The sequence below is a fragment of the Pogona vitticeps genome, chromosome 2 (assembly GCF_051106095.1).
Source record: "Pogona vitticeps strain Pit_001003342236 chromosome 2, PviZW2.1, whole genome shotgun sequence".
Taxonomy (NCBI): Eukaryota; Metazoa; Chordata; class Lepidosauria; order Squamata; family Agamidae; genus Pogona; species Pogona vitticeps.
The window spans coordinates 301,983,130-301,997,288 of NC_135784.1; the positions used below are offsets into that span (position 1 = coordinate 301,983,130).

Genomic DNA, 14,159 nt, shown 5'->3' on the forward strand with positions numbered 1-14,159 from the left:
GGTTGTTTTAAACCGGGCTTATTTGTTTGTAGGTGTTCTTATGATCCTAGTTTTTATAGACGAGATTGTGCGGCATCTGAAATCATGTGTATTCCTTTCTTCCTCCTAGTGGAGAACAATCCGCGGACAGGGAACCTTGCAGCATTAATTAAAGTCTTCCTTTCAAGAACCAAAGAGTTAAAAATTTCAGCAGAATGTCAAAAGTAAGTAAATGGTGTTAGCAAGTCAGCTTTGCTGACTGTTTTGGTCTAAGAAAATATTATCTGTTGCCGCTATGGCTGCAAGGTGCATAACCAACTGTAACTCTGGTTTTAAACATTTCTGATAAATCTCTGAAACTTTGTGCTGGCAAATGCCTGGGAGCTGTTTGTATCTGCCCTAACCTTAGAGTCTGTCCAGACTGGCCATTTTGGGTTTTGGGGATGGATTTGGGCTACAAAGATTCTGGCGAGGTGGGGGTGAGCAATGTGCCTTTGGGCGTGCTTCTCCTATCTCCATAGCAAATGACCCCTTGTAGCCAGTCAACTGTCAAGGTACAAATAAGGAGGGGAAAGGAAAAGAAAAGATAGAAAGGGAGGGATGGGGAGAAAAAAGGTCTAGGATAAGAAAGAAGCAAAAGGGGAGAGTAAAGAGGAAGCTGTTCGGAGAGAGAAGGAAATGGCATTTGATAAAAGCGAGGAGGAGGGGAATACAACCCAGAGAAGACAAAGAGTATCGAAACAGCAGGATCTACTACTGGGAGAGAAGGAGGAGGGATGGACGGGAGAGTAAATTAAAAAGATGGGAGGATTTGGGAAGGAAAGGATGAAAGAGAAAACGAAGAGAAAAAGGGAAGGCGAGCAGGAAGGCAGAGTGCAGGGAGCAAAGCCATGAGACGCACAGGAGAAGGGCCGAGGGAGCAGTCCCTCATCGCTGCTGGCCCAAGGTCACTGGCACTCTCTCCATCATCTCTCACCCTGTTGAAGCATGCCTCCAGCAGGGAGCCCCTCGGGGATGGCAAGGGCGCCTGGAGCCAATCAAGGAGCAGGGGGCCCTTCCCCTGATGGTCTGTGCACCAAAAAGAATGCGTGCCCTGCCACTGGGCCAGAAAAGTGTGGGACAGTTTATAAAGGAGAAGGATGGCTTGATCTAAGTAGAAACACCAGTGGATGTGGGCTTCCCCCCCCCCCCCGAGCCAAGCAGTGTCCTCAGTGAGGTGTATATCATATAAATATGCCAGGTGGACAGACCCTAGCGAGCCCCGGCTCAGACATGTTGATTCTGAATTTTGCTTTCTGTTAATTACGATCAGCAATTCATACTAACAGATCTGTATCCCATCAGGTGACATCACTAGTTGAAAAGGTCAGGTGGTCGTCTTGTCTTGTGTACGTGGCCTATGATGCTCCTTTTTTGTTTTTATTGGTGCCTGTCTGGTTCAGTCTGCCGTCAGAGCCCAAGAAGGTGTCAGCAAGCTATCCTGCTTCATAAATGAGTGCAACCTTATATCTTACATTCAATAAAACATCGTGAATGTTTCAAAATTCTAGGGATGGGGTATAATAGTGCTGAAAATTAGTGTTGTCTTAACAGGCCTTGCTGCTTGTACTCAGTTACACAACAAATATTTGCTTATGTAAGTTCGTATTAATCTCTTAATGCATGGCAGTGCTGTCCCATTTATTTGCTGAGGGTGGAAAGGGGAGACAGTATTTTTTTAAAAAGTGCCCTAGTCCTTTTTTTCCCTGTTTTTGCAACCTGTGACTCAAAATTCCTTAGAGCTTAGAATTGTTTAAGATAGTGCTTTAGCAATTATTTTATGCATGTTTTTTCAGTTAAAATGTAACTATTGCTCCTAATGTTGTACTACCAGCTGTCTGGTTTGTAAAATAAACATTTGTTTTTCAGCTTAAGTGATTACATTTAGGAGTATTTACAAACCAGCTTGATGAAGCTTTGCAGTTAAACCTCAATTTGATTTAAATCCAGAGCATTATCTCTAGAATACATTGCTTTCGGATAGGATAGAAAATGTAGCGGTCCTCTTCCCCCATCCCCCCACCCCCAGTATAGATTCTTTTTGGTTGCAAAATAGTGCTTTATTTTGGCATGCATATAAGTTAATAGTTGCAGAGATTGCTTTTTAGATGTACCTTCATCTTTTGAGGGGAAAGGAATGGATGTCCTTAGTGACGTTAACCAAAAAAGCTTTCAGCTGACATAGAAAGAGAACTTGAGGCTGAGTATGCAGGATTCCTTAATAAAATGATGGTTCTTAGTGATCATGTAAATTCAAATGCAAGTGATGTTTTTACTGAACTACTAAAAAAAATCACAAAATTTCTAGCTTCACACATTCTCTATGCAAATTCAAGTATATCGTTTTTGGGGAAAAAAATAAACAGCCTTTGCTTTTTAATTTTGCTTGCATTCCTTTGGGTCCACACAGGATGTTTCATTCCCCTGGCCATCTCCAGGAGCACTTGTAGGCTTGCTCTAATGTACATCTAAGTCCAGTTCTTTCCCATTGTTCGACAGGTGTACGTGTCACTGAAACTTCTGTTTCTCTTCTAGCCACCTCTTTATCTGGCAAGCTCACAATGCACTGTTTATTATTTGCTGCCTACTCAAAGTGTTGATCTGTCAGATGTCAGAAGAGGAGCTGCAACTTCATTTTACCTATGAGGAAAGAGCACCAGGCTCCTATGGTAAATATTGAACAATACTAAGAGCAGTATCAGACTTAGTTCAATAACCACTGTATTCCACCAGGTGCCACAGTTTTGTGTTTCTTGATTCAGTTTATGTGCGGTGATTCTTGATAATGATCCTCTGTTACTCATAATGCAAATATACATACAGTGGTGCCCCGCATAGCGACGTTAATCCGTTCCAGGATTAACGTCGCTATCTGGAATCGTCGCTAAACGGAAAGAAAAACCCCATAGGAACGCTTTAAACTCGGTTTAATGCGTTCCTATGGGGGAAAAACTCACGGTTGAGTTTTTCCTCCATAGCGCTGCCATTTTCACCGCCTCGGTAAGCGAGGGCAGCGCACGAAAACGCTGTGGGTGGCCATTTTATGCACCCGGCAGCCATTTTGGAACCGCTATCATCTGTTTAAAAAAACATCGCAATGGGAAGATCGGTAAGCGAAACGCTTACCGATCATCGCAGTGTGATTTTCGGCCATTTAGATCATCGCAATGCGATCGCATTAGCGATCGCAAAAAACGTGTTGTTATGCGAATTCGTCGTTAAATGGTGCGCTCGTTATGCAAGGCACCACTGTATTCTAATAGCAAATTAAATCTAGAGTGTTGATCCGTATGTAGTCAAAGTGTGATCATCCGTGTGTAAGAAAGTGATGCTGCTATGTTTGGGAAACCCTATGTTGTGCAGAAGTTTTTTTACCCCACAAGAAAAACATTGTAAGGGGAATAATCCAGACCTAGTCCGGTGTGGAGTAAGCAGGCTCAATGGGCATGGAATGCCGATTAACACTTGATAGATCAGTGAGGGACCTGGCAACGGAGTTAAATCACAGCACTCATCATTGCTGTGTTTTGCTACGCAGCTTATTGTCATGGCAGGGCAAACGCATATGGATTTTTATGTCCCATTTACTTCTATTTTTATTTCAATTTTTCTACAGAATGGATGGGAAGCCTTTGGCTCTCCAAATGTTAATGAACTGCAGCTCATGTAATCTCTTGCATGAGCCGCGTTTGGTCAGGCTGGCTGGGATCAGCAGAAATTAAGAGTTCAACAACATCTGGAGGGTTGGACATTCCTCATTCTGCCTTGTTCTATGGTATAATGATGTGTATGAGAGAGAGAGGGAATATGGGAATAGTGGGGGAGTGCAGTGGGGCAGAGATAGAAACTTGCTTTAAGGCGGCTTCTAGGATCATGACTGTATCCTTGTAGGGCAAAATAAAAAATGGATGCGATATGGTTTCTGTACAGTGCTGGTCAGAATTGTCGCAACGAAGTGCTGCTTCGTACAGTACCCGATTAACTTGTTGCCATAAAAAATGGAATTGTGGAATTTGCATCCACAAAATGTGGAAATGGGTAGCCACTACTGGATTAAGGCTAGCCCAGATGGGAAAAGGGACGTGGTGGCGCTGCGGGCTAAACTGCAGAAGCCTGTGCTGCAGGGTCAGAAGACCAGCAGTCCTAAGATCAAATCCACGTGATGGAGTTAGTGCCCGTCGCTTGTCCCAGCTTCCGCCAACCTAGCGGTTCGAAAGCATGCAGATGCAAGTAGATAAATAGGGACCACCTTGGTGGGAAGATAACAGCATTCCGTGTCTAAGTCACACTGGCCATGTAGCTATGGAAGATTGTCTTCGGACAAAATGCTGGCTCTATGGCTTGGAAATGGGGATGAGCACCGCCCCCTAGTGTCGAACACGATTGGACAAAAATTGTCAAGGGGAACCTTTACATAGATGGGAAAAAGTACTACAGTGGTGCCTCGCTTAACGAGCGCACCATTTAACAATGAATCCGCATAGCGATGGATTTTTTGCGATTGCTAATGCGATCGCATTGCGATGTTTAGATAGGCTAAACATCGCATTGCAATGATCGGTAAGCGTTTCACTTACCGATCTTCGCATTGCGATGTTTAGAAAACAGCTGATTGGCGGTTCCAAAATGGCTGCTGGGTGCAGAAAATGGCCGCCCGCAGCATTTTCGCACCCTGCCCCCGCTTACCGGGCAGCAAAAATGGTGGCGGGAGGGGGGAATCTTCGCTTACCGGTGAGTTTTTCCCCAGTAGGAACGTATTAAACGGAGTTTAATGCGTTCCTATGGGTTTTTCCCGCCCACATAGCGATGAATCCAGATAGCGATGTTAATCCTGGAACAGATTAACGTCGCTATGTGGGGCACCACTGTACAGCAAATGGGTATGGGCAGGCACAGTTTGTCTCAAATAGGAACAGGGCTTATTGGTATTGATATCTATATTTCAGCACAAAAGTCAGGTCTTTGAAAATTGCATGTCTAGGTCCTTTAAAATTCCGTCCTCACTGCAGCTTTGCCTCTGAACTTTTTTCTTCTGTTTCTTTCTTAGAAGTATTGATTTTCTTTACGGATTAATCTGATAATTTGTTTTTATTTTGATGATTTGTTAGTCTCTCTCTCTCTCTCTCTCTCTCACTCTGTATGTGTGTGTGTGTGTGTGTGTGTGGTCTTGTTGTTTGGAGCAGGAAGCCAGGAAACTGGAGTTCCTCCTTGGTGTGCTCTTTGCTTCACTGTGATCTTCTGCCAGCTGATTGTTTCCTGCTTTCCTTTACCCCTCTATAAAGTTTGGATAATTTCCTCATTTGGGAAGTAGTGAGGCTTGGATAATGATGGCACATAACGTTTCTTTAATGCCAGGACATAATTCTACAGAGTCATCTGTTGAAAAAAAACCCTCTTTTAAACTTATATAAAACTGATTGACACGTCACCAAGTAAATATAATGGAATGAAGGGTGGGGGAAGAGAATCCTGTTGCCTTTGGACCTTGCAAAGCACTCAAATGAAAGCAATTACAATTTAAGGCCTTTTCCTTTAATGACTCAAACTGAGTAGAAAACACTCCCAGCTTATTTTTTCAGCTGTTTGCAATGCTGACAGTAATTTAGTGAGGAAATGCTACATTGAAAGAATTGCTAATTGTGTCTCAGTTGGCTAGTTGTGCCCATTCATGTGACTTTACTGGGTAGTCTTTAACTTCCTGAGCCCCTGGATTTGCCTTTAACCTCAAATTGAAAAGTACAGTCCATATAATTTTGCATGGTATTATATTCCTTTTCTCTCTCCCATCCCTCTGTATTTTTCTTCCCTCTTGCTACACAGTTGTCTTCATCTTAACAGAAATTTAAGCAAGGTTAACCGTCTTAAGGAAATGTCATAGCTGCTGCCCATCTTTGGCTTGGTCATGACTCAGTTTTGGATCATGACCACCAACCAGCTCAAGATCTAATAACGCTGCTACATACAGATGAAGGCGAGTCCTTCTAGCACGCAGAACAACATCTCTGTCTCAGCAGGAGAGGAATGACCAGCACTCCAGCATTTTCTCCTGAGCTCCCCAACCATTTACGTCTGCTGAAAGATAGACCTCTTTAGGCCATGTTGGCTGTTCTTCTTCCTGTAAGCTCGCCTAGTGCCCTGGAAGTGGTGATGTTCTCTTGCAGAAATCAACTTCTGTACATGAAACAGCTTTTTGTCTCAGGCAGCAAAATGCCTTGGACAGGCCCTGCTGTTAATGCAACTCCCATTAAATAGTTTTTTGTGAAACACTGATGTAAGACTCCCAGATGCCAACTCTTATTTCCCCATTGTTCGTCCAGACCTGTTGCATAATGCGATTGCTCTTTCTCTGAGTTTCTGGTGACACAATATCAAGCATGGCTGATTATTGTACCTGGTCAAACATCCTGGGGATCCTTCCATGCAACTTCTCTTCTATCTCAGTGGCTTTCAAGCCTTTTCTATAGTGAGACTATTTCTGTTAGCACATGTTGAGCCAAATTCACCTTAGGTCAAAAAAAATAAAAAAATCTCCCCCTAGTGGTAGAGTACGGATTAACCAGCTTTGCATTAGTTCCTATGGGAACTAACGCCTCTACCTACGAACAGCGCCTCTACCTACGAAATGACTGAGACGGAAGGAAATCCGTCCTCCTTGTCCCAAAATAATGAAATTATATTCCTCTAGTTATGCTCTTAAAATTTGGAGAAATTTAAACTAGAGCCCTGATATATCTACATTTAGTACTTCTAGTTGTTTATTTGATTAGATTATGCATAGAAGAAATAAGAAACATAGGCCACAGGTCTATGTATACAGAATGCATGGTGGAGGCGATGAGGATCATGGGAGAAAGAGGGTGACAGTTATATTACTGGCAGGCCTTAGACATTATAGTGGCATTATTCATACCAATAATGATCAGTCAATGTGCTGAGTTCATAGACATCAATATTCAGATGATTTTCCAGGTGAGTGTTGAGGTCAGAGTTACATCAAAGTAGAGAACTTTTTTGGTCACAGATATGCCATGATTGTGGGTGAATCCAGAGCATCCATGTATATAGGCTACATCCATGTACCGTATTTTTCGCTCCATAAGACGCACCTCTCCATAAGACGCACCAGATTTTTAGGAGTAGAAAACAGGGGAAAATAATCTGTTTTCTTCGCTCCATAAGACGCACAGACTTTCCACCCTCCGGTTTTGTGGAAAAAAGTGCATCTTATAGAGCAAAAAATACGGTATATAGGGTGAATCCTTGGTCCTGTTTAATCCTGTGCTTTGGAGCCTGGGAACGTAGCCCACTTGATTAGATTGTATTACACTATTTAAACCTGAGAAATGGGATGTAAATACTTAGCGTGAGCCATTGTCTGGAGCAGTGATTCTCAGCAGCTTGCGCAAGTACTACTGGAATAAAGGTGTGCTTTAGGTGGGACATAGGGTTTTTCTAGCCATTACTGAGAATTTGCTCTCTCTCAATCCCTATGTTCTCCTGTGGACATAATGTGCAATATTTAGTCTATTACTCAGGTGTTTTACAGTTGCCATAACAGTTGTGCTCAACCCTGATAGAATTCTCAGTAAAATGGAATGGTGTTTTTTTTGTCTTTTTCCAATGATACAATTACATATTTTATCTTCTTAAGATTACCATAAATATTAGCAGTATAATAACAGAATGCCTATAAATACACATATATTCTTCTTGGGTGAAATGGGCCTTTTGTGCTTATTATGGTGGAACCCAGGTTCTTTGATGGAGTGTCTGGTGGGGGAAATGAACTATGAAAGAGTAAGAACTACAGGTGTAAACTGTTGGATGTGCATCGTACCCTCTGAGGACAATCTGCCATAAGTGAGCTCAGTTTGGCACAAATCAGCCCTGTTTCATTCTTAGGAATACTAATAATGTATTTCACAGTAAGAGACAAACAAAAAGGACTTCAGAGCACTTGATTTAATTTCTGCTGGCTGACTGTCCGCTAGTTCTTTCAAAAAAAAAAATTGAGATGTAATTTTATGTGACAGGATTCTAGACAAAATCCAGAGAAACCACAGCTAAATTTTGGTGTACAAAATAGTTTGTACCTGATAGTAGTGCTGAAAATATACAGTGGTACCTCGACTTACAAACTTAATCCATATTGGAACGGCGTCCGTGCGTCAAAAAGTTCGTAAGTCAAGGGAAGATTTCCCATAGGAATGCACTGAAAACCATTTAATCCATTCAGGCTGTTTTTCGTTCGTATCTCGAGGCGCTGTTCGTAGGTAGAGGCGTTAGTTCCCATAGGAACTAATGCAAAGCTGGTTAATCCGTACTCTACCACTAGGGGGAGATTTTTTATTTTTTTGACCTAAGATGAACTTGGGTCAAAAAAGGGTGGGAAAGGGTTTTTTTTTAAAAAAAATTCATTCATAAGTCGAGGCTCCGTTCGCAAATCGAAGCAACTTTTTGCAAATGGAGCCATTCGTAACTTGAATCGTTCGCAAGTGGAGACGTTCGTAAGTTGAAGTACCACTGTAACGTTTGAAAATTCTCTCTCTCTCTCTCTCTCTCTCTCTCTCTCTCTCTCTCTCTCTCACACACACACACACACACACACACACACACACACACACACACACAACTCTGGAATGGTGGGCAGAGTTGTATTGCATGAAAATCTGGATTTTCTCTGTGCAAGGGGGTCAGAATATAATTGCTAACATTTACTTCCACTCCAGCCATAGTGTTTATCTTTATTTTCTTTCAGAAACAGAGCATGAAGATCTTATGGAAGAGTTGCTATGCTGCCTCATTCAGCTGATTGTTGAGATTCCTCTTCTGTAAGTAGAAGTGATGCAGCTTATAAGATTTGTGTTTCAACTAATATCTGAAGGGGTGTAATCATTATTATTCCAGAAACTCCATAGTAATAGAAGATATTAGACACCGTTTTGCCATTTTTATAGTACTGTAATCAGCCAAAAGACAAAATTTAAATGGTATTTTCAGTGAACCTATGAAAGGTAAGCAGAGTGTCTTGGATATTTGAGTAGCCGTTCAAAATAAAATAAAATAAAATAATAATAATAATAAGAATAAGAATAAGAATAAGAATAAGAATAAGAATAATAATAATAATAATAATAATAATAATAATAATAATAATAATAATAAGAAGAAGAAGAAGAAGAAGAAGAAGAAGAAGAAGAAGAAGAAGAAGAAGAAGAAGAAGAAGATAAGAAGTTGTTGATATCCTTCTGGGATGCTGAACCAAAGCAGTAGGTGGACTTCAAACATAATTTGTATTCTCTTCAGGGCTGTGACTTGTCTCTCTTTCCTAATATTATTGTGGGAAATGTTATTTACATGGAACTAAAACTGCAGTCCATTGTTACTTCAGAGGTGGGGTTTATGAAATTAGACCAGGAGTAACCATCATTTTTTTTCCCAAGCAAGGAATCTCCAGGTAATGTGTCAGGAACTGCTTGCTAACACCGGCTGGCCATAGCCAGTGGTGAGTTGGGCCGGAGTTCCCCTTGGCACAGCTATCCTTGCGTTACAATTATCAGCACTCTATCCTGTTTCTCTTTTGTTCTTATGAGAATTGGTGGGTCGGAGGAGCCTAGTAGAAGGTGGCTGATCTTGAGAACAAGTGACCAGAGTGGTGGTTTTATGCTAATGCCTTGTTTCCCCAAAAATAAGACCTAACCTGAAAATAAGCCCTAGTATGATTTTTCAGGATGCTCATAATATAAGCCCTATCCCCAAAATAAGCCCCAGTTAAATGAAACCCCGCCCTCCACCCTTGTGCAGCAACCAGAAGAAGCTGACAGCACTGTATTTGAATAAATGTGGATTGTTGTACATGAAAAAAAAAATAAAACATCCCCTGAAAAATAAGCCCTAATGCGATCCTGTCTTATTTTTTGGGAAACATGGCAGTTGGTATCTAGCTGCTCCGCTTCCAGGAAATGAGCAAGGGTGTAGGCAAGTGTATGTGTGAACTCTCAGACCTGACTGCAATTTAGAGGGCAGAGCATCTTTCCAAAAGGCAGTACAGCATTCTGATTGCCACAATCCAAGGTTGGACCTCCCAAATACATCTACTCGCCAGACCCTCTTTATCATTTGCTTTAGGGAAACTCTAGACTCACAAAGAGAGTATGGCTTAATAAGAAGCTGACGGCATACACCAAGATCTAGGTCTATAGAGCCTGTGTCCTGAGCACACTCCTGTACTGCAGTGAGTCCTGGACCCTTTGTGTACAGCAGGAGAGGAAGCTGAACACGTTCCATATGCGTTGTCTCCAACGCATTTTTGGCATCACCTGGCAGGACAAAGTTCCAAATAGAGTAGTCCTAGAATGAGCTATTTTTAGCATGTATACATTACTGAAACAGTGACATCTATGTTGGCTTGGGCATGTCATGAAAATGGACTTATGGTCCAGATAGGCGGGATATAAATTCAATAAATAATAATAATAATAATAATAATAATAATAATAATAATAATAATAATAATAATAATAATAATAATAATAATAATAATAATAATAATAATAATAATAATAATAAAATGGCTGATGGTTGGATTCCAAAAGATCTCCTGTATGGAGAATTATTGCAGGGAAATCGCCCCAGAGGGAGAGCACAGCTGCGATACAAGGAGATCTGCAAGCGGGATCTAAAGGCCTTAGGAATAGACCTCAACAGATGGGAAAACTTGACGTCTGAGCGTTCAGCCTGGAGGCAGGCAGTGCATCATGGTCTCTTCCATTTTGAAGAGACACTTGTCCAGCAGGCAAAGAAGCAGCTGGACAGGGGACGGATTGTGTTTGTCTTCAGTGTGGAAGGGACTGTCACTCTCAAATTGGCCTTCTCAGCCACACTAGACACTGTTCCAAGTCCTCCATACAGAGCATGTTACCATAGTCTCTTGAGACTGAAGGATGCCTAACCAAAAGGGCAACTGATACTGTTTGTTGCTCATATGGGAAATTTTCACCAGCATGTGTGTAAAATAAGTTTACCGGTTGCCATTTCTGAACCATGTATGAGGGAGGGAAGTAATGAAAACAATTTGTATCTTTGATTTATAGTGTGTAGGTATGCCTGACAAATTTCATTTGGATTTTTCTTTTGCTTTCCCCAGAGTGTATAACAGTGCTTTAAAGACTAACAGATACATTTCAGTGTGAACCTCCATGGATTACAGTACACCTTGGGTGTACCTGTTTGGTTAAGACCTTGCTTGCAAATTCTTTTGTTAGGTTTCATAGTTCCTTTTGGAATTTGACAGGTGAGGCCCATGCCATATAAAACGTGGTGATGCTGGATAGTTGTTTTGACTTACATACTGCCCCATAATGCTAGCATTTTCTCTGGGGGGGGGGTTTACAATGTAATTATGTAAGAAATGAGCTGGGTACTCATTTTGCTGACCTCAGAAAGATTGAAAGCTGAGTCAGCTCTGAGCTAGTGACCTGAATCTGTTGGGATTGAACTCAGATCATGAGCAGAGGCTTGACTGTAGTACTGCAGTTTAACCACTGTGCCATGGGGCTCACTGTAATTGTATCTCAGCCTCCTTTAAGTCGTCCAATTTGTCAATCCTAGCAGGTGTTCCTGTTTTCTGTTACTCTTTGGTGTTGATGATGATGAGATTGTTTTTGAATCAGACTATGGCATTGTACTTTATCTGGCTAAGACCGTATTGCGTCCTTTGCTGATTATTTCAGCAAAGGACACAATACCTGGGTGTGGTAGCAGTCGTAGAAGCACCCGATGCACAAATGTGATGTAGATCTAATCAATAATCTACAAATAGTCTGTAGTATTTGTAACTTTTAATGTAGATAAGGCAAATGCTTAATTGGATAGGAGCATTCTCTGTCCAGTTGAGGTTGCTTGGTAAAACATATCTGTTTGCTGATTATCTCAGACTGGGTGCAGTGGTGGAAATGCTTAAGGTAAATATTTCATTCCTCATTCTGTCTCTCAGCAGGAGTACATTTAGAGTTCTTCTTTCTGTAGCACTAAGAGGAGAGTGGCTAAGTCCTGGAATCCTCTGTCATGTTTTTCGTCTGCCATGCAATGGCAAGTGAAATAAATAAGGTGCCACAACTCTTGCTTATATTTTTGTTATACTGTACATGGTGAAACAATCTAAAACGGCCACATCACTGCATCCCCCAGATTAGCTAAAGTTCATCCTTCTCTCTTGGAGCCTTTTTTATGTTTTACATGGCTGATATCTCATTCACTTGGAAGTTAGACAGCCATTTAGCATCCTGATAAAGGCACAGCTGTTTTCTTTGGAACTCTTACTCTCATGAAACATGGTTCTGTCATCGTTACAGTAATTTTAGGGCCATTGCTGTCTAACGAACTTGCAGCATGATTTAAAGAAGTCATTCTGATTATGCAAAGAGGCATTGTTGGTACTTCCTGAAACAGTGATACTTCTGTCTGGAGCAGATTAGAGGAAATGGTGAAAGGTGAAAGGGCTGAGTAATATAGGCACTTTCATAAATCATTGTCTTTGTTGGAAGGCAGCATGGAGACAAGTAATAGCCAGTTACTCCGTCTGAAAACAGTCTGCACCCACAGTCAATCCCTATAAAAATCAATTGCCAGGATCCAGAATTCCATGGAAAAGTTCCACAAAGTTTTACGTATGTCTTTCTTGAACAGTAGTGATTTTATCTCCTCAAATAGTGCTACATAGCAAGAGATCTTTTGGGATGGGGGCAAAATTAGAAGCAATTTGTCATGTGGAGTGGTGGGATAGTTATTTACAGAATGACCAAGGGCTCCATCTCTTCTTTTATAAACTAGGATGAGTAGGGGAAGAGGAGCAGGAAAGATTTTTGTACAAGGCTGAAATTAGAACGCTGTGTGGTGTGGTAGTGGATAGAGCGATGGTCTAGGCCTGGGATTGAATCCCCCCCACTTACCCTTGGAAACTCCCTGAGGGTGTGGAACTGGTAAAAGCCACCACTTAAATGTATCACTCAGGGATGTAGCATGAAGGAAACAGAGGGGTGGTCACCCCAAGTGCAAAAATTTTTAGGGGGCACACCATGCTGCAGCACCTGTTCCTCGCACTCGTCTCCTTCCCTCCGGCCACTCTGATTCTTAGCTGCCAGGGGTGCAGGCCAGCCACCACCAGCACGGTCCTGGAGTAGCTCCACTACCACTTCATGGCACCACCCTGGGTACTTCTCCTGCCCCGCTCCCTGTGCCCCATCTCACCCACACATTGTGTGACAAAGCCAGCATGTGACCAGCACGCCACAATCCCCGCCTTGTTCCAAGTGCTGGCCACCAAGCTACACCATTGATCTCAATTATCTTGAAAGCCCTGTTAGTTAGGCATCCTTCAGTTTCAAAAGACTATGGTAACATGATCTGTATGGAGGACTTGGAACAGCATCTAGTGTGGCTGAGAAGGCCAATTCAAGAGTGACAATCCCTTCCACACTGAAGACAAATGCAATCTGTCCCCTGTCCAGCTCCCTGATTTTGTTGCTTTCGTAACTGCCTCTTTGCCTCGGCCTGCTGGACAAGGGTTTCTTCAAATTGGGAGATGCCGTGATGCAATACCTGCCTCCAGGCTGAACGCTCAGAGGTCAAGGTTTCCCATCTGTTGAAGTCCATTCCTAAGGCCTTGCTGATGTCCTTGTATCACAGCTGTGGTTGATGGTACATAACAACAGCAATAATTAAATTAGTGGTATGGGTTGTATATCTTGTGATAACCTTTTTCTCTATGGAGTTTACGTAGAAAACAATATTAATTAAACATGAGTAAAAATAAGCTCTTTCTATGAATGATGTTCATTGAAAGTAACTTGCCAGGGAGATGGCCCTTTGGGTTATAAGTGGGATTACGGTCACTAGATGAGAAATTTGGTGTATATGTGTACATGTGTGTTCAATAAACTGCAGTCACCAGAAATGACATATGTATATTCTAGGACTTACCAAGCAATTCATCATATTACGTCTGAATTTCTTGTTCAAGTCAAGAACAAAACGACAAAGTGTATTTTGACCAAAAAAAGAGAGTTCTCTATCAAAATTTCCAAATTTTTAATTTCATTTATGTGTGATTAAACTTTTTAAACTGTAGTTCTTCTTTATTA

The 14,159-nt window shown here is 41.7% G+C and overlaps 1 protein-coding gene across 3 annotated transcripts in view; it reads left to right on the forward strand.

Moving 5' to 3' along the window:
- The window catches only part of DYM (dymeclin), a 238,828-nt gene that overhangs the window by 44,475 nt on the left and 180,194 nt on the right, over window positions 1–14,159 (forward strand). For all 3 annotated transcript variants that reach the window (XM_072992948.2, XM_072992946.2, XM_078384136.1), the window contains exons 6-8: window positions 110–203; window positions 2,554–2,687; window positions 8,777–8,849. In XM_072992948.2, coding sequence (XP_072849049.2) covers window positions 110–203; window positions 2,554–2,687; window positions 8,777–8,849 — 301 coding nt within the window. The remainder of the gene's footprint in view (window positions 1–109; window positions 204–2,553; window positions 2,688–8,776; window positions 8,850–14,159) is intronic.